General features: G+C 34.3%; 1 protein-coding gene and 1 non-coding gene across 2 annotated transcripts in view; both read right to left on the bottom strand.

Annotated features, from left to right (window-relative positions):
* LOC110664062 (uncharacterized) overlaps positions 1-21495 on the bottom strand; it is a 42025-nt gene that overhangs the window by 2923 nt on the left and 17607 nt on the right. Inside the window, exons 15-22 of the mRNA XM_058141105.1 lie at positions 15166-15253; positions 14967-15087; positions 12372-12565; positions 12160-12268; positions 10914-11069; positions 10568-10670; positions 9841-10014; positions 8460-8605 (exon numbers count right to left, since the gene is read on the bottom strand). Coding sequence (XP_057997088.1) covers positions 8460-8605; positions 9841-10014; positions 10568-10670; positions 10914-11069; positions 12160-12268; positions 12372-12565; positions 14967-15087; positions 15166-15253 — 1091 coding nt within the window. The remainder of the gene's footprint in view (positions 1-8459; positions 8606-9840; positions 10015-10567; positions 10671-10913; positions 11070-12159; positions 12269-12371; positions 12566-14966; positions 15088-15165; positions 15254-21495) is intronic.
* LOC131176119 (small nucleolar RNA R71) lies at positions 524-630 on the bottom strand. The gene has a single exon (XR_009146247.1). It is a non-coding gene; the product is annotated as a small nucleolar RNA R71 (small nucleolar RNA).

Raw genomic sequence — 21495 nt, 5'->3', positions numbered from 1 at the left:
GAAAGAAACCAGAAAAAGAAAAGAAGCTTTGAGAGAAACTGAATTAGAAGCAGACATGGCTGATGAAAGAATTAGAATTGGTGTTGGTAATGCTGGAAATGATAGAAACAATGAAAATGCAGCCCATGGTGAAGAAGTTGTAAATGCTAATCTGCCTAGGGGAAGTATGATGGATCATGCTTTTCCTCATTTTGATGACTTGAGAGAAAGCATAGCAAGACCAAGAATTGATACAAATAGTTACAAGATGGATTTTGGAGTTCTTCAAATGATTCAGAATTCTCAATTTGGAGGACATCCTTCTGAAAATCTGCACACACATCTGAAGAAGTTTGCTATGATCTGTGACATGCAAAAACAACCTGGAGTATCTGATGATGCAGCAAGATTGAAGCTATTCCCATTCTCTTTGAAAGATAGAGCATTGGATTGGCTTGATTCTTTACCTCACAACTCCATTACAAATTGGGAGCAACTCACTGATGCATTTCTTGCACAATACTTTCCACCTGGAAAAACTCAAGAACTGAGGAATCAAATGACAGCTTTCAGACCAAGAGAAGATGAAACTCTTTATGAGTCATGGATGAGATGGAAGGAATTAGAGAGACAATGCCCACATCATGCCATTCCGAAATGGATGATAAACCAGAATTTCTACACAAATGTTACTCCTGCAATTAGAGGGATTATTGATGCTCAAATAGGAGGAGAATTTATTATAAAGCATGAAGATGAAGCTTATGAGCTATTGGAGAAAATTGCAAAGAATACTCATCTTTGGAGTAGTCCAAGAGGACCAGCTCCAACTCAAAAGAGGCAAGCTGCTGGAATGTATGATCTTGATCCATTCAACATGATCAATGCAAAGTTTGATGCACTTACAAATGTCTTGGCTAAGAAGATGGAAGATTTGAGTATGTTGGTTAGTTCATCATCATCATCTGGAAGTTCACAACAAGTTGCTTATGCAGAGGGAACTACTAGCTGTGGAGTAGACTATGGAGAGCAAGCTGCATATGTTGGCAATTATGGAAACAAACAAATGGGGAATCCTTACTCTCAAACTTATAATCCAACTTGGAGGAATCATCCCAACTTTTCATGGGGAAATCAGCAAAGTCAAGTTCCAAATCAGAATTTTCAACCACAACAGCAACAAGGAATTCCATATCAGCAAAATAGGCAACCATTGCCTAATTTTCAGCAGAAAAATATGAATCCTCTACCAAAACAGCAAGAACAAAGTTCCACCACAGAAGCTTTATTACAACAGATTCTTGCTAACCAAACTAAGCATGATGAGGAGATGAGAGAGATGAAAGCAAGGCTAGAACAGATGCAAACACATAATAGAATATTGGAAAATCAGATTGCACAACAAGCATCTTCCTCAGGTACCAAGTCTTTTGGAAAACTTCCAAGTCAACCGGAAAACCCAAGAGAGCAATGTCATGCCATTACACTGAGAAGTGGTAAAATAGTGCATAATGAGAAGAGTGAAAAAAGTGAGAAGAGAGAAAATGAGGAAGATATTGATGAAAATGAAAAACAAGAGAGTGAAAAGAAAGAGAGTGCAAGAAAAGAGAAAGAATAGAAATACATACCTCCAGAGCCTTACAAGCCACAACTTCCCTTTCCACAGAGATTTCAAAAAGCCAAGCTTGATAAGCAATTTGGGAAGTTCTTAGAGGTTTTGAAGAAGCTATATATAAATGTGCCTTTTATTGATGCTCTTTCCCAAATGCCTTATTATGCTAAGTTTTTGAAAGAAATTCTCTCAAACAAAAGAAGACTTGAAGATTATGAGACTGTAGCCTTAACTGAGGAATGCAGTGCTATCCTCCAAAGGAAACTTCCTCCAAAGCTCAAGGATCCATGGAGTTTTTCAATTCCATGCCACATTGAGGAATCATGTTCTGTAAAAGCTTTATGTGATTTAGGGGCTAGTGTTAGCCTTATGCCCCTCTCCATTTATGAGAAGCTCAATATGGGAGATCTTAAGCCAACCCACATTTCTCTTGATTGGTGAGATCAATTAAGTATCCTGAAGGGATTTTGGAGAATGTGCCTCTGAAGGTTGGGAAGTTCTATATACCTGTTGACTTTGTCATTTTGGGCATGGAAGAGGATTCTCATATGCCAATCATTTTGGGGAGGCCTTTCCTAGCTACAGCTGGTGCTTTGATTGACGTGAAAGGTGAAAAGCTTACTCTCAGAGTCGGAGAGGATCATTTAGTCTTCAACATTGGCAATGATAAGAAGAAGCAACATGAAGATGTAGACTCTTGTTTGAGAATTGATATAGTTGATGAGTTAGTAAAAGAGCACTTTAGAAAGAGCTATCCGAAGGCTTCTCTTGAAAGTTGTCTTATCCATGAAGGGAGTATCAATGATGAAAATCCAAAAGAGGCTGCATTTGCACAAGATTTGAATAGTAATCCACCTTGTCCTATGGCACCAATCTTTCAAGTTGAGCAAGTGGAAAAAAGTGAAGTAAAGCAACCATCTCTCAAAGAAAAAGATGCACCAAAGGTTGTCAAGAAAGAAATGGTCGGATTTTTAGACAAAGCAACAAGGATCTTCTCATGTGATGGAAAGAAAATGAAGTATAGATTCATTGAAGCACCTATTGGAAACAGAGGCAATAAATTCCAATTCCAGCCACCATGAAATGCATAAAAAGTCCAGCTAAGGACTATAAATTAGCCCTCTTGGGAGGCATCCCAAGTCCTTTTATTTTGCTTTTGCTGATTTACTTTTATTTTCATTGCTTTTGTTTTTTATCTTAAATTTCCCCAAATTCAATTTTTGACATTGTTGAATCTTGTCCCTTGTAGATGTATTTCAATGGAGGAAGGTTGGTGAACTGCTGGGGAGTGATTCTTAACCTGAAATTTTGTCCTTCAACTCTCCCAAAATTGATTGATTTTTACTGCATAACCTGTGCAGGGTTGCTATCTGGTTTATGCAGAGAAAAAAATGACATTTTGCAGCAAGGAAGGGTCTGCAGCAGATGACTTATGTTCTTGGTGAGGTTGGGTGTGTAACTTTTAAGTATTTGTGCTTATAATGTTAATATGGTGGTAAGTGAGTCATTTTTGCAGTTTTGAACTTATTTGGGTTATGAGATTCAAGGTGGATATGCTGCATTTTCTTGGCATAACTTGGGGAGTCATTTCTCATTTGTGGAAAAATGCAACTTTATGCAGATTTTGTTGAGTCTTAATGTGCTAAAGGTTGATTTTACAGAATTTGAGTTGAAATGGCATGGTTCACAAAGGCCTTTTATGCAGGATTTACTTCTACAAGCTTGTGTGATGCAATTTTGATGGACTTTGTATATACTAATGTGTTTTTTATGACAATTTCTCATGATTTATGCTTCATAGAATTATATTTCTTCATTCTAGGGTATTTTTCACACTTGCAAATCATTTTCCATTGTAATCTCAATCTTGTTGAATTGTGCATAAGCAACTGCATAGCTTATGCAACTCTGCATAACCACAATTCTTGCCATTTTCATCCCTGTTGCAAACTGCATAAGGAGAGTGCATAGCTTATGCAACTCTGCATAGCCATATTTTTGTCAAATTTCATATCTGCCGAGACTTGCATAAGTGTGTGCATGACTTATGCACATTTGCATGACTTCAAATCCTGCATTTTCTCTCTCTGCCGAAATCTGCATAAGAGGAGTGCATAACTTATGCACTTCCGCATGACCGAACTCTCCAAAAATCAAAACCTGCCGAGAGGTGCATAAGCAAAGTGCATAGCTTATGCACTTCTGCATAACCAAAGACTCTGAATCCCAAAACTTGCCGAGACCTGCATAAGCAGAGTGCATGACTTATGCACAACTGCATGACCACCAACCCAAAATTTCAAAACCTACCCAGAGGTGCATAAGCAGAGTGCATAGCTTATGCACAACTGCATGACCACATTTTCCAAACACCAAAATCTGCCGAGACCTGCATAAGGAGGGTGCATGACTTATGCACTTCTGCATAACCACCAACCCTGAATTCCAAAACTTGCCGAGAGGTGCATAAGGAGAGTGCATAACTTATGCACTTCCGCATGACCATCAATTCTGAATTCCAAAACCTGCCGAGAGGTGCATAAGCAGTGTGCATAACTTATGCACTTCCGCATAACCACCAACCCTGAATTCCAAAACTTGCCGAGAGGTGCATAAGGAGAGTGCATAACTTATGCACTTCCGCATGACCATCAACTCTGAATTCCAAAACCTGCCGAGAGGTGCATAAGTAGAGTGCATAACTTATGCACTTCCGCATAACCACACTCTCTAAAAGTTAAAACCTGCCGAGACTTGCATAAGGAGAGTGCATAACTTATGCATTTCCGCATAACCACAAATTCTGAAAACCAAAACTTGCCGAGACTTGCATAAGGAGAGTGCATAACTTATGCACTTCCGCATGACCACACTCTCCAAAAAAAAAAAAAAAAAAAAAAAACATGCCGAGACTTGCATAAGGAGAGTGCACGGCTTATGCACTCTTGCATGACCACAATTCCTACACTTCCATTTTTAGCCGAAACTTGCATAAGTCAGCGCATAAGCTATGCACACTTGCATAATCAGTTTTTCACACTCTTTATCTTCCACCAAAACCTGCATAAGAGAGTGCATAAGTTATGCACACTCATTCTCCCCTTATGCAGTTTTACACATGTCCTGTTCAAATCAAAATTTGTTTTCGACACCCATTTTCCTTTTGAATAAACTGCACAGGCTGTGAATCCTCTTATGCAAATATTTTGCATAGCCTGTGCAGTCCTTATTGCCACTCATGCAGAACCACACGACTTATGCACCTGTTTTGGACAGCACTTTACTCTGCATAACCTGTGCAGCTTCTTATGCATCCCCATTATATCTTGAATTCTCATCTGCTCTATACCAGGTAACTCTTTCTTTTTGCTCTTAAATTTCACTAATCCTGGTTATTCCCTTTGCTTTGAGTTTTTATAAGACACTGCTTGAGACATTGAGGACAATATCTAATTTTGAGTTTGGGGGTGCACATTTTGATTTTTGCTTCATTTTTCACATTTTGAGTATAGGAACATCTCATCCCATTTCATTTACATATATTGTAAATATTTTACATATACATCCACACATACATATACATAACACATTTACACACATATTATACATCACTTAGAAATTGTACACATTGCATACAAATAGACTTCCTCCATTTAGTTAATGCATTACTCATTTTTAGGAATCATGCATCATGCATTAAATTCTTTTGCCAAATCCCTTGAGTATTGAAAAGTTGCCTATGAGAGTGATTTGACTTACCTTTAGTTAGGTTTGTGGATTGAAAGTTTCCTAAGAGGTACAAAGTTTTGAAGTGTTATCCCTTGCTTATATCTTCTTAGCCAAAAAGCCACCCAACTAGTCATTTGGAGATGGAAGTGTTTAGAGGGAGTTATTGGATATAAGGTAGTCAAATGATGTCTCACCAATCCTAGAACAAATTTTCTAAACCTTTCAAGGCGAAATACCAGCTTATACTTGAAAAGAGAGATGATTAGGCATTCTTTGATTTAAACCTTCTCATTTTAAACCTTTGGCCTTTTTCCTAATTAAAATTAACCCTTGCAAACCCCTTTGAGCCTTTTTATTCCTAATTTTTCTTGAAACCCTTATTGCTACCTAGCCAATGAACCAAACACTCTAACCCTTTTCATGAGGATAATTGAATATTAGGTACACTTTATACTCTGATATTAAAAAAAAAAAAAAAAAAAAAAAAGAGAGAGAAAAAATACAATAAAAGGGAGAAGAAATGCTTGTCATCTTGTAAAAGTGCTAGTATATGTGCTTTTCACTATTGTCATTCAAATTGAAAGAAATCCACCCAAAGTATTAAAAGGAATGAGTTTGGGGGTGGCAATTTTAGGGACAATCATCAAAAAGAAAATGCAAGATACAAGTTTAAAGTATCAAAATGTCCCTCCATTTTTATGTGTTTTATAAACTATGCTAGCACTTGACAATTCTCATTGTGTATTTCTCTCCACCATATATATATATATAAAAAAAAAGAGAGAAAAAGAAAAAAATGTATAATAAAATAAGAAATGTACCTTATGTTGTCAAGATTGAAAATATTCTCATGCTTTGAATCCTTTTTACCCATTTTTCTTCTTAGCCTCATTTTTGAACCCCATGGCCCCATTACATCCCTAAAAAGACCTTTGATCTCTTGATAGTATTTGCTACATTAGTGGAGATAGGATTAGGGAATTTGCCTACGGGATTGGAAAATTATCCATTCATTCATTTAATTCCATCATTCTATATAGAGACACTTTGACTATTGATTGTTCTAGAATTCCTTTTGAGCATGACTCTCTCTTTTGATTGGTTGGTTTGGGGATTTTGAATGATAATTGACTTGATGGCTAAGCGGTGAAAGCTTGGATAAGCATTAGATTCTTTGCATTTTGAAGGATGGGTATATGGATTGTTGGTATGGCTAAAGGTGTGTTTAGTTACTTTAATAGGTAATTTTCATAGCTCTTTGGATAAGGCACCCCTAAAAATTTTGCATTACATTTTAAAGTTTGCTTGAGGACAAGCAAAAGCTTGAGTTTGGGGGTATTTGATGCATACATTTTGCATAATCATTTAGGTTTAATTTCATAACTATTTTATTTGATTATTAGTCACTTTTAGCTAATTTCATTAGTTAATTAGTTAGTTTTTCAGAATTGTCAATTATAGATTAATTTGTAATTTTTACTTTGTTTTGTAGGAAAAATGGTATTTTTGAAGGACTGAAAAGAAATTTTGCCATTGAGCAGTAACTTCTACAGCCAAAGATGTCAAAAACAAGTTTTAAAGTTGAAATATGCATTGGCCAAATTGCGCATAACTTGCCGCATAAGCTATGCAGATCTGCATAAGGAGAAGAAACACTGTCCAACACCTACCGAATTGTGCATAAGGAGAGTGCATAGCCTATGCAGATTCACGCCTCCCTTATGCAATCTCACGGAATTGTGCATAACCTATGTGCCAAGTCATGCGGTTTCGCATAAGTGAACCAGAAACAGCCAAAACTGCATAACTTATGCAGTCCACTTATGCAGTCCCACAAAGGTTTCATTAATGAGCTGGCAGAAGATTCTCTCAGAAAATTCCTCCTAAAACACACCATTTTAGGGCTCCATGTCAGAAAATGCTATAAATAGCCCCATTTCTCATTTTAGAGAGAGAAGAAAAAGGAGCAGAAAAGGAAAGGAAGAGGAGAGGCAGCAGCTGAAGGGTCACATTCACCTTCCACACCATTCTCAACCAAGATTTGCAAATTTCTTTCTTTCCTTACATTTTTCCTACATTTCTAGTGTTTAGTTTCTTGTTTCTTAGCTTAGATTAAAGCTTTATTTCCATTTAAACTCAATATATCTTGTAAGCATTATGGATAGTGAGTAGTTTTATTTTGATTCTAGAGTAAGGGTTGTAATATTTGAGATATTTTGTGGATTTTGATTGGGTAATCCATATTTTGTGGCCTTAATGAGTTTTATTCATTTCTTGTGTGCTTAATGACATGCTTAGTGTAGGATCCCATTAAGTTATATTCTTAATCCATGGTTGAGGCACCGAAAGGAGAAGGCCTTGTGATAGATAATCAAGAAACTGGACTTAATTAACTTAGACCTAGAAATAGGCTAAGGATTAAGAGGATTCACAGATTAATTAAAGAACCTAATGGGTCTTAATTAACTCTAACTCCACGAAAGTAGGATTAGATTAATTAAGGCACTCTTTGTCTCACTCGAAAGGGTATTCAAAGGATTTAAGAATTAATCTTCTTAAAACCCGTAAGTCCCACAAGATTGGATAACCAATTTAAAATTCCAAAATAGCTCGAATATGAAATCCCAAACTCTGGAATCGCCTTTTTATCATTGTTAATTTCCAATCAAATTTAATTGCTTGCCATTTTAAATTTTGCCTTACTTGAACTTGCTTATTTCAATTTGATGCAATTTTAGTTTAATTAATACATTGTTGGATAGATTATTAATTTTGCACATATAGATTTCATACTCCAATACCCATCAATTCATTGCTTTAATTTCCAAAATAGTTCAATTTAGTCAACTTTTTATATCAAAAATTCAATCATTAACACAACTCCTCGTGGGAACGATATCTTTTCTATATTACTTGTACGACCCGTGCACTTGTGGTAGGGACACATCACTATATTAGGATGATCTCAGCTTTGGAAAAGCTTGAAAAATCATCACTTATGCAAACTTTTTTTTTTCTTTTTTAGTCTAAGTTTTCTTTTGTTTCACTTATGCTTTCACTTTTTCTGTAAAAAAGAAAAGAAAAAAAAAGGAATTCATAAAATTGCAGAAGCAAATCAAAAAAGAAAAAGCATAACTACCGTTTGGCAGAAGATTCCCTTCATAAAATCGATCCCCAGATTCAGGCTGAATTTCATGCTTCGATCCATCAATAGAAGTGAATGAGACAAAAGTTTCCATGGGATGTAAGACAATAAAGGTTGGATGTACTCTCAAACAAACCAGCCTACATCACAAAATTAACAGCAGCAACAAACAAGAAGGCATCATCATTTTTTTTTCGTATAAAATAATAGTGATAAAAAGGAAGAGGAAATAAAAACCTAGCATACAAGAGAAGTGCCAAGCAAGAAGAAAAATAAAGATGGCTCAAATAAGCAAATAGACAAAAATGAAAATTTTCAATCAAATTTTTCATGAGAACTATTGCCATTTTGTAGTGACAATAAAATGCATTGTAGCTTTAATTGCCAGAATTTGTCTACAAAATAAACTCCAAGAAAATGTGCATTGCACAATGTCATATTTTATCATTTACCTAATATGTTAGCTACTTAATTAGCCATTTATAAGCACTCTAACTAAACAAATAACTGCTTAAAATTTTAAATGCTTATAAGCTCAAATTAGCATATAAACATTAAGTGCTTATAAGCTTATAAGCTAAGCCAAACACCCTCTACAAGCATATGACCAAATGATGTCCCATGGAACTTGTAAATAAAGGCCGTTACATTTATATAATTTTGGAGAATTATTGAAGTTTCTTTCCTGCAAATTGAACAAGAAAAGAGGAGGGAGGTGGGGTGAGGGAATACAAAACTAGAAAAGAAAGTGTACCTTTGGCATTCAATTAATGGATAAGATTAATAATGAGCAATTTTTGAAATAAAAGGACTTGATTGTTAAAATTTATATTTAAGGAAAAAAAAACTTTTAGGACTTGACTACAAAAGCAAATACACTTCTATGATTTCAGATGTTATTCCTTCATTCATAAGGATGAAAAGTTGATTTAAAAAAAAAAGAAGATTTATTAAATAATAAAGATTAAAATACAGAAGCAAAATGAGGTATGACTTTCTTTTACATGGTTACTCTTTTCATTATAAGGAACTGCATAGATGCATTACATGTTCGAGTAAAATTGAATAGATGTCTAAACGTGGGATCAATAGTGACCCAGATGGGTAATGCTGTTATCCTATAGAATCTATGTACATATATGAGAAACATGGCACACGAAGCATTAAGCAAACAATTTGATGGATATTTGATGACAATGCAGAGTAAATTAATTATTTTGAGATTCTATCTCCCAATTAGCTTGTTTCATTTGCAAGGTGTACCAAAAGCAAAATGAAAGGGATTTTATAATTTTTAGATTCAAACTGTTACAGAATTACTAATGCTGTCAGAAATAATGAACAAAATCATTAAAAAAGAATCTTTGAATCTAACCTTGAAAATCCACCTGAACCAGCTCCTACTTTTTGGGCTATAATGCTAGAGTCGATATGAAGAATCTTTGGATCATCTTTTCGAATAGATATCTTTCGTTGAAGAACCAATCCCCCACCAATATCACCTTCTAATATCAGAGATTCATTCTCCCCTACATGCTCAAAATCCCGCCTACAAGGAAAGAAATTTTGCCAAACTTGAGTGTGAAGCAACTACATAACATAAAGCAGAAGCAAGGACGACATATTGTAATTATTTTCAAGCATAAATTTGATTACCTTCTAAGGGGAAGGAGCATAACAATTTCAAAGGAAGAAGGAAATACTGTGTGAGGAGAAACAAAAACATCACCAATTTAAAAAAAGTTTTACACTAGTAATTTAAATTTAAATATATGTCATCTTATTGATAGTTTTTAAAAAATTCATGAAATTGGAGGCTGATTTGGTCCGTTTGGACCAATTCAATCAGATACCACTATGCTGTTTCCAAGTCTGAAACCATTTCCAGCTCTATTACTTAAAACCCCTCCTTTAATTCTAAGCTTCTTAATTGCTTAATTTTTTTATCCCTTCACCTTCTTGTTGTCTATGCCACCGATCTAAAAATATTTCCCTTGTAGAATAGTATATCATGACTTTCATAAGTAATTATCTCACATGCTTCAACTTATCACATAGATATTCATGTTTGTATAAGAAAACAGGTATTCATAGCAACTTACTCAATGATCTTGTATTCTTCGTAGCATCCTGCTGACGGGTACTCAGTGCCACTATATTCTTCATATCCATCAATCTCAATTCTGCTATGAAGCCACTGTGTTCCTATTGTCATCATCAACAAAATAGGAATCAAAATAGCTCTCATCACATGATGTATAATTAAATAACATTAACACAAGAAATTCTTAATTTTATCGTTCTCAAAATTCCTGAAGACTTCTAAATGGATCGGAATATAATGCCATTGATTGATTGCCATGAAAACAAGATGAATAAATGTATAGTCTCAGAAAGATACAATTATAATTTGTGCCTCTACTGCACTCATGAAAATATGATCAGTACCTGAAGGAAGGTGCCCCATGGAAATAATTCTACCCCCAATCCAGGGAACTATTTTAACAATCCAATCACCACATTTCAGTTCAATAGCGATTCTAGAAAGCTCTGCGCCCTTTGATCCTGAAACCTCTTCAACATCTGGGATATGCTTAGAACTTTCTGCATTGAACAATGAGCAAAGAACATGACATTACCTAAAAGTTCACAATTGATATATAGGAATATTTGAAGTTTAGTATTCATCAGTAAATTTATTTTCGAAAGAAACTGATTTAGTAAATATCATATAAAAAGAGAAGAAAGAGAGATGATTGATTTTACAGTTGCCACTTTAATAAGAGAAACAACTATAATATAAATGAAAAGAGGACTCCTAAAGGTCTAGCAATAACAGGTAAAATCATGCTGGTAGAGTTGTTGATACACATCATTTCTGAGGCATATTCATCCATGTATAAAAATGTGAACTTCCAAGTCTCATTTTCCAAATTTAAATATTGGAATAGGCAAAATATTACTTTTAGTCTCCAAAATTTCAAAATTTTCCAATTTAGCCTCAATGACAATGCAGGGAATTAGACAATTTAATTTAAGCTTTACATTTAGTCCTTAAATTCCTAATTGCTTTGAAATCCAAGATGAGCACTAAATTTTCCACCTATTTTAACAGCATTTAACTGTAGAAAACTGATTCATCCTATAAATTCAACTCCAAAATCCATAAAACAAGAAAGCCCATAAAAGATTTTATCTTAAGTCAAAGCCAAAAATATAGTATACAACCATAGCAAAATCTAAATCTTATTGCTAAAAGAACCTGGGAACAAAAGATGGGGGAAAAGGAACGAGAAGAACAGGAAGCTTTCAACTAAGGATTCAAAGTTTCAAAACATATCTGCCCATCATAATATCATAGCAATGGCAACTCAAGAAACAAAACACAAAATAAACTACCAAGAAAAAAAAATCAGTAGTACAGAAACTAAGATAGAATATGGAGTTGGACAATTGAAATGTGAGGAAAGAATACAATAAAAAGAATGAGTACTTCACAACAAATGTTTAGCATGCACATAATTATTGGAAGAAGATAGATATGCCATTGATTTAATGCATCAAAATAGTGTCAATGAAGAAAATTATAGTAATATTAAAATAGATCTTAATCAAACTACATGCATAGGAACCAGAAAGATAAGGCAAAGGAGGATGAGGGGGCAGCCTAATAGCTCCAAAGAAGAAATATTACCTAAAAGTCTCTTATATTGTTTCTCGCTTGTTGATACCAACTCAGAAACATCAAGTTCTGAAGGCATCCAAATTATCACAAAATCTCCATCCATGCCCCATGCTTTAATCTGCTTAAACAGATTAAATAAGTTTTGCAAAATATTTCAAATGAAATGGTAGATTATAGGCAATGCTAACTAAGACAATGTCCCTTGAGTAGAAAGGATGTACCATTGCACCTTCACCAAGCAATAATAGCACTTGCAGGCGTCTTTTGGGCCTCTTCCAAGACCCTTCTGTTTTCGAAACTCTAACAATAACAACTGAATATCGACGTTCAGCAACATAATGTGTAAGCAAATATCCACCTTTGGTGAATTCATATCCATCACCATCATCTTCAAATAATACACCTTTAGCTTGCCCTGTACATAAGAAATGGTTCAGACATCCATTTGCCAGCTGACCAACATAGAATCATGCACTTGTATAGAGAGAGAGAGAGAGAGAGAGAGAGAGAGAGAGAGAGAGAGTGAAGCAGAGTAGGAAGATTATGTTGCCTTTCCTTCTGCTATACAAATTACTAGAGGAAAAGGTCCAGGCCCCCAGCATAAGCAAAATTGTAACTAGGCAATTCAAAGTGCACAAGACTATCAAGGTTGAATGGACGTGCTAGCTGGAATCTTGTATGTCCTAATCAGTCTAAACCCTCCCTATTTCTACTGTACATTATGATGCCAATAACTTTTTTTTTTGGGGAAAATTAAAAAAAAATCTCTTTGACATTTATCAATATTCACACTTCTGTCCTTTCATTTTCAAAATTGAATTAAATAAACCTCAACTTTTTAATTTCATAACAACTTTGTCTTTCACTTAAAATATTATATACTTTATTCCCTAAGATTTTATTTTGAATTACATTTTAATCCTTGAGTTTTCAAATAAAATAACCTTGTCATGCCCAAAAAAAAAAAAGAATAGTGAGGGGCTAAGAAGTTATTTTACTTAAAAAGCGAGGGACTAAAATATAATGAAAGGACTAAAGTGGACTACTTGATTCACTTTCCAAAAAACAAGAATGTGAATGCAAATTTTACATCATGTCATGGTGGTTTATACTGTATAGTAATTTTCCCTTTATTTTTTTGTTCCCTCTTTTTTGTTGACTAAGTGATGTAGAACTAATAGAACAAAAGGGAAAAAGGGGAATAAGAAGCAAAATTCTCAATTTTATTAATACTCAAATCAATTGTCAATCATAGAAAAATTCTCCTCAAAGTACATAAAAGAAAAGCATATATGAAGAATTTGTAATCCTACAAAGTACTAGGATTTGGAACCCTAAACAAGAAAATATTAATCTAATACTAATTAGGAATCTCAAATCAACATAAATTCCTAAGCAAAATTAAGACTTTACTTCCTATACTTCTTCCTAAAATAGGTAGTCCTAAAATCTCTAGTAAATCCTACATCACTAAGGACACATGAATAAGCAGAATTAGGATCATAGAACTACCGAGGAGGGGAGTCCTATATCTACACTTTTCAAAACCTAAAGCTTTGCAGAGGAAGACAATATCAAATTCACATAATAAGAATTTCCATATAGATAATTTAAAGTTTACAATAAATCTACAAAACTAGAGCACTTCATAAAAAATAGATGCTTTGCTTTTGGGGTAATTTAATCTGTTAAAGCCATCAACATTCATCATTTATACATGGAGGACTGAAAGTTATTTCTAATAAAAATACACAAATTTTCAGTAACAGATTTTTTTAACAATACAGGAGACCTAATATCTAGATTCTCAAGCACTGCTCATCACTACAATTACACTGCTTGATTCATGCTAAGTAAATCAAGTGGATAATCTATGTCAATTAACGGACATTAGTTTAGAATTAGCAACATAAGTTTAGGATTCAATTTAGCCTACACCAACACGGGTGGCATCTCAAGACCAAAAAAAAAAAAAAGTCAGCTAATAGAAGCCCATGGAAACGCATTCATAGGTATATCAGTCTCTTTTCTGCTAATGAAATACAAAGTCAATAACTATCCTGAATTTGCTTCTAGGGGTATGTTTGGGAAAGAGATAATTTGTACTGTATTATTTTTGCAATTCTCTATTATCAGTCTATGACATCACAACCATGTTTCTAATCCAAGCAGAAGTTTAAATTAGAATCCTATTATGATCATTTAAGTAGTCAGAGGATGACGTCAAAATCACAAGATTTTGCAATTTTCGAAAATATGCAAGCATAACTATGAAACACAAAGAAATATTTGCCATAATATTATCAAGAAAAGCTTAAATTTTAGGAATTAAATTTTAATAATTTTACCGTCACATGGAAATCTACCCAAGTCCTTAGAGGCTCAATTTGACCTCCATAATATTTTTTTTAAAGGATTTTGTGATCCTACAGCTTAGATCAAGCTTTGGACAACAAAAATTATGTCATTACCAATAGGGATTTTGAAACTTGGATTTTCATCTCTTGAGAAATCTTAAAGATAGAAGAACAACAAATCTTATTTACTACTTAAAGATAGAAAAACAACAAATCTTATTTATTGTTTATCAACAGAAAAACAACATAACTTACATACTGGTTATTACCAGTGTTAAAGATTTGGACAAGACTAAATGAGAGAGCTGACTGGTGAAACTTGGAACTGGTCCAACAATCGGTTTGGTCTAGTCTTTTTTTTTTTGTTTGATTATCATTTTCATTTTTTTTCCTTAAACAATACAAATAATGCAGAATTTTAAGATTTTCCTTTATGAAAATTAATGTGCATGAAATTACCTTTTTCATCTAAAGCTACAATGAGCGTCAAGTCATCAGAAAAATTAGCTTCACCAACATGCTGATGAGGGGGCCCCAAAGGAATTATTGATCCACCTTGCAAGTATAGAGTTGGCAAATCCTGTTATACACAAAAAACAATTAGGGACAAGAAAAATGCATCTTTAGAAAAGAAGCACAATTAATGTAATAAGCATACCGGATGTGAATCATCAAAATCAAATCTCAACCAGATTCCTTTAGGCAGTTCATGCTGTGATTCGTTTGTTCCCTGATCAGGAATAGTGCTACAGCAGATGAAAAAGAACATCAGAACAATTGCATGGTACTATTACAGCTTGATTCTAACCCTAATTCCTCTACTAATGACCTTGATACACCCACTGTTGTAAGAACAGATGTCAAGGCTTGTACTAAACATCCTATTTCCAATTTTGTTTCCTATGATTCTTTGTTTCCTTCACACGAGATTGGAAGGAAGCATACCTCGATTCAAAATGGAAGGTAGCAATGGTTGAGGAGATGAAAGCTTTGGTAAAAAATGAGACATGAGATATTGTTACTTGTACTTTGGGAAAGAAACTTGGATGCAAATGGGTGCTCACAATAAAACAAGTAAAACATAGGGTAGACAACTCAATCAAAAGGCATAAGGCCAAATTAGTATCCAAAGGCTTCACTTAGACATAAGGAGTATATTATCAAGAGACTTTTGCTTCTATTGTAAAGATGAACGACATTAGAATCTTATTGTCTTGTGCAACAAATCTTGAGCTGGACTTCCAGTAGTTTGATGTTAAGAATGCCTCCTTACATGGAGACTTAGAGGAAGAGGTGTATATGTAAATTCCTCTAGGGTTTGATGATGAAAAAACTAAAGGGAAAATTTGTAAATTAAAGAAGGCATTGTTGTCTAAAGCAGTCACCAAGACTATGACTTGAATGATTTAATAAGGCCATGATCTCTTTTGGATATTATAAAAGCAACGCTGATCATACGTACCCATTTATCAAACAATGTAGAGGTAAGATCATATTACTTGTTAGGTTATTGTACATTTGTTGGGCATGACCTAGTTACTTGGAGGAGCAAAAAGTAAAATGTGATAGCAAGATCAAGTGCAAAAGCAGAATATAGAGTTAAGGCACAAGGCATTTGTGAGCTATTATGGTTACAGAAGTTAATGGAAGAATTGAGGTTGTTAGAAATAAATGGTTTATCCTTGTTCTATGATTACAAAGTTGCCATTAGTATAGTGCACAATCCAGTTTATCATGATCAGACCAAACATATAGATATTGATCAACACTTCATTAAAAAGAAAATAATGGATGGTTCTTGAAGTGCATTTCATGTGACTTCAAAGGAATAACTAATTGACGTGTTTACTAACTTTTGTCAAGAAAATGCATAGAAAATTTCTCTCCAAAATATGTTTCTACATAAGGAATTAAGAGAGATGAGATTAGTTAAAGGAGGAGGAGGAGAATATAAAGAAGACTAGTGGTGAATTCTCTATTAATTAATTAATGAATTCCTGCTTTATAATTGTATCTGTGTATGTTACAGATTGTTATATAACAAACCATAACTAACGATAGCTAATTGTGCTTGGGAATTCTTAAAAGCATAAAAAAACTCTCATAGAAATGATAAAAAGGTATAATAGCCTAAAAAGCCATAATTAACTTAAAATAAGCTACTTATCAGCCTTTCCCCTTTCTCTTGTACGTAACACATCAATACTCTTTCTCACATGAAGTATTATTAGACCTTAGAATTGCAACCATTCCATTGAAAGCTTAAGCTTTTACCATTATACCTCATAATGGTCCTTATGTAACGTAGCTATAAGTATTAACTCAAAGAAAAACTTATAAGCCAACCCACATTACTTCTATATTAAGTAAAAGAAAATTATTTATTTTGGGTCAATTGGCTATAATTAATACAAACCTTTAAATTTGGCTAAAATTGAAAAAAATTGAAAAGGTTTTGATGTTTAGGTTGTAAGAAATGCAATACCAATTAATAAAATAATATATTTTTTTGGCTGAGTTGGATGTCATGTTAGCATCATTATACTTAATTTTGACCATGGGGCTACAATTGCAACAAACTTTTGAAATTTAGCTACAATTGTCAAAAAATAGGACTGGATATAATTGCAAAAAGTTAGAAGTTTGGATTTTTTTTATAGTTTAGCGCCTTTTTTTAGAACATCATAACTTCACTCCACAGAAGAAATTGACACGTCTTTCAAAAAGAATGGAAAGTGGGGGAGCAGGACTAGAAAACCAATTTGGGGGAAGAACAACCATTATGGATGATTCACCGCTACCGATGAATCGAATTCACTTTCCTTCCAATATGATTGTAACTCAATGGATCAGACTTGAGTCAGACTTTAAATATCTACCACAAGAACTAAAATTTTTCCATGTTAAAGGAAAGAGTTGAGATATAGAAATGAAAAGCTTCATGGATTCTAGTCCAATATACATGGGAGATAAAAACCACACAAAAGCTATTTCAACTCTTTCACCAAACCATAGTTACCAGATTTGCCTTCTCCCTTTAGGTTCCAGAATCCAAATCATGTGTTCCAAATCACGAGACAAACCTTTATCACAAAAATGTTCAAATAATAAACTGAATGCCAAATATTACGGACCATACCTCGTAATCGAAAAGATTGGCTTTACTACATTATAAGCTCTCCCTCCCACCCAATTGAAAGATTCACCTAGTGTTCTATGTGTCTCAACTCTCAACTAATACTGTTTCATCCTGGCACCCACCATATCACTCCCACCTTACCTGACGCATTAACCTTCACAGTGTTTAACCCACCACAAGCCATTTTAGATCATTGATATTCTAGAGACAAATTGGAACTACTCATGCATTGTAAGGTAAATGTATTGTGGAAGCTTTTTAGGATACATTAACCACGTACATTCCACATCCTTGACTTCTCACTTGAGGACAAGCTCCATTCCAAGTTAGGGGAAGATGTACAAGAGGCTGAGGAAAAGGGCAATGGGGGAATCAGTAAACTATAAGACTAGTGGAGTTGATCCGGTGCCTTCCCCAAGGGCGGTAGACTGGAAAACTGGTAGATTTGATCTGAGAGCCTGGATCAGGTATGGAAGACCATAGGACTGGGAGAGCCAAATTCGTGCGACCGAAAGAGTAAACCAATTTAATTAAAGAAAGAAAACCAAGTTTTCTCTTTTCACACAGGTATGATAAGTGAGTTCTCATTATAGAAATTATGTAGCAATCTACTGCTATGATTTGATTATATTGATCAGCAACAATCTATAATAATATGAGTTAATTATGTAATCAAATGTATTATTCCAAATAAAGTCCAATAATAATAGTATTAATACATGGTTTGAAACAAGGAATAAATTGTGCAAACACTTTTAGTCTTTTCTCTCTTTTAAACAAGTTGTAGGCTCCCGCATTGAGCTTGTAGGTTGTTAGGTCCCTTATAAGCTTGTATTGGTGTCCTTAATCCAAAACTAATTGGCGTTGGATATATAGATCCATTTGCTCCATTTTTTTTATTGATTTAGTATTATATACTCCTCACTATTTCCTCCCATGTCATAGTAGCTCTAACCTTACTTCCTTTCTCTTATCACTTAACTTCAATGTGCCCAACCTTCTATATTGATGAGTTTTCTTAGCCTGCAAGGCACACATCCAAACTATTTCAATCTCCATTCTCTCAATTTATCCTACTGAGCCACTTCCTGCGCATGCCCAAAATGAAAAACCATGCTATTATCTAATCTAATCGGCTCATCTAACCATTTTTTTCAATTTCACTTTTTCAATTTTGGTTCTTTTCATTTGATTACTCCTAAGAGTGTGTTTGGTAAAAGATTAAAAAATTAAGAGTTAAATGTTATTTTTGCAAGTTTTAACATTTAAAGAGAGTAATTATTAACCTAGTCCTCCCAAGATTAATATTTAACCCCTCAAAAGGTTTTAAATATTAATGAAGTAAAAAGTTAACATAATTTTTTAAGTATCCAAACAACATTAATAAGGCGTTAAAAGTTACAAGGGTAATTATTAGCCCTTGTTAACCTTATACCAAATGCCTACTATGTGCAGCAAGAAGAATGGAGATTTGATTAGCCCTCGTTAAGTATCATGTCTTTGAATCTGTCAACAAATTCAATTTATGTTTTGCTATTCTTTAGTAAAATAAACCAGTCAAATATTAGTTGAGATTAGGCTGATATGTAGCAGATTTTTCTGAATTTTAGTTTCAACATTATGCTGTATAAATTGGTGGTTTTGGTACTTAATAAAGTATGAGTTTCCAGTAGTTAAGAATATTTTTCCAGCTCTTATTACTTACAAATTGGTATCAGAGCTACATCTTGAGGGACCAAAAACACAACCCATAAACATTCCTCTTGCACAAACACAAAACAATAACCCATTGAAGATGAATTCAGAAACTTCATTCACTACAATTGCTCCCCCGGTGTTTGATGGTACAAATTATCAGGTATGGGATGTTAGAATGGAAGCCTATCTTGATGCTATTGATGTGTGGGAAGCTGTAGAACAGGAGTATGAAATTCCTCCTTTGCCGAACAATCCAACCGTTGCACAAATCAAAAGTCGTAAAGAAAAGAGGCAAAGAAAATCAAAAGCAAGAGCAAGCTTGTTTGCAGCAGCCTCTTCCACAATTTTCAATAGAATAATGACTCTCAAAACAACCAAAGAAATCTGGGATTTCTTGAAGCAAGAATATGAAGGTGACGAGAGGATTAGAGGCATGCAAGTGTTGAATTTGATTAGAGAATTTGAGTTGCAAAAGATGAAAGAATCATAAATAATCAAAGAATATTCAGACTAACTACTCAGCATAGTTAACAGGGTAAGACTACTGGGTACTGACTTTTCTGATTCTAGAATTGTGCAAAAAATCTTAGTCACGATTCCCGAAAAGTTTTAAACTACAATATCATCTTTGGAAAACTCAAAAGATCTATCAAGCATCACCTTGGCAGAATTGTTGAATGCATTACAGGCGCAGGAACAGAGGAGGTTCATGAGGCAAGAAGGAACTGTAGAGGGTGCTTTGCAAGCCAAATCACAAAACTACAATGGTAGCAAGAACAAGAAAAGAAACAGTAAGCCTGGAGGTTCTGCTAACAACAACAATAACAACAAAAGTAACACTCAAGTTTTTCCATCTTGTCCTTATTGCAAAAAGGACAATCATCTGCAAAGAAGATGTTGGTGGAGGCCTGATGTTAAATGCAATAAGTGTGGTCAGTTAGGACATATGAAAAGAATATGCAAGGCTCAACAACAACATAAAGAAGCCAAGGCTGTTTAGAATCAATATGAAGAACAGAAGATGTTTGTAATATCATGCCTTACCACTAGTAGCTCAACCGAAAGTTGGCTTGTGGATAGTGGTTGTACCAACCACATGACATATGATTGTGAACTCTTTAGAGAGCTTCATAATACTGCTATCTCCAGAGTCAGAATTGGGAGTGGAGCATATATTGCTGTAAAAGGCAAAGGAACAGTAGTTGTTGAAAGTCATACTGGTTTGAAATTACTTTCAGATGTTTTATATGTTCTTGAAATTAATCAAAATCTTTTGAGTGTTGCTCAGTTGTTGGAAAAAGGATATAAGGTGTTGTTTGAAGATAAAAGTTGCATTATTAAAGAAGCCAAAGGCAGAGTTGTGTTCAACATTCAAATGAAAGATAAAAGTTTTGCCTTAGATCTATGCAAGAAGCACAACCAGTTATACATGAAGAAGACAACAATACTATGCTTTGGCACAGGAGATTGGGGCACTTCCATCATGCAGCTGTACTTTTTATGAAAAAAAACAACCTTGTGAAAGGCTTGCCTTAGTTGGGAGAGGAGCTTTCTACATGTGTAGCTTTCCAATATGGGAAGCTAACAAGGCTTCCTTTTCCACAAAATAAAGCTTGGAGGGCAGTTCAAAAACTACAATTAATACACACAGATGTAGTAGGACCCATGAGGACATCATCTTTGAATGGTAATAAGTGTTATATTATTTTCATTGATGATCACTCAAGATTCTGTTGGATCTATTTTATAAAGCTTAAATCTGAAGTTGCTGACATTTTTTGGAAGTTCAAAGCCTTTGTGGAAACTCAAAGTGGCTATAAGATGCAGGTGATCAGATCAGACAATGGAGATGAATATAGCTCTAAAAAATTTAACAAATTTTGTCAAGATGCAGGCATTGATAATCAGTTGACAACACCTTACACGCTACAACAAAACGGTGTTGCAGAGAGAAAAAAGAGGACAATTACGGAGATGGCAAGGTGCTTACTTCATGACAAAGAGATACCAAAAAGATTTTGGGCTGAGGCAGCAAACACAATAGTTTATCTACTAAACAGACTTCCAACAAAAGCTTTGCACAAAAGAACTCCATTTGAAGCTTGGTACGGCTACAAACCAGAATTTGTTAATCTGAAAACTTTTGGTTAC

The sequence above is a fragment of the Hevea brasiliensis genome, chromosome 18 (assembly GCF_030052815.1).
Source record: "Hevea brasiliensis isolate MT/VB/25A 57/8 chromosome 18, ASM3005281v1, whole genome shotgun sequence".
Taxonomy (NCBI): domain Eukaryota; kingdom Viridiplantae; phylum Streptophyta; class Magnoliopsida; order Malpighiales; family Euphorbiaceae; genus Hevea; species Hevea brasiliensis.
The sequence above is the reverse complement of the archived record's forward strand: the minus strand, read 5'-3'. Positions and strand labels throughout refer to the sequence as shown.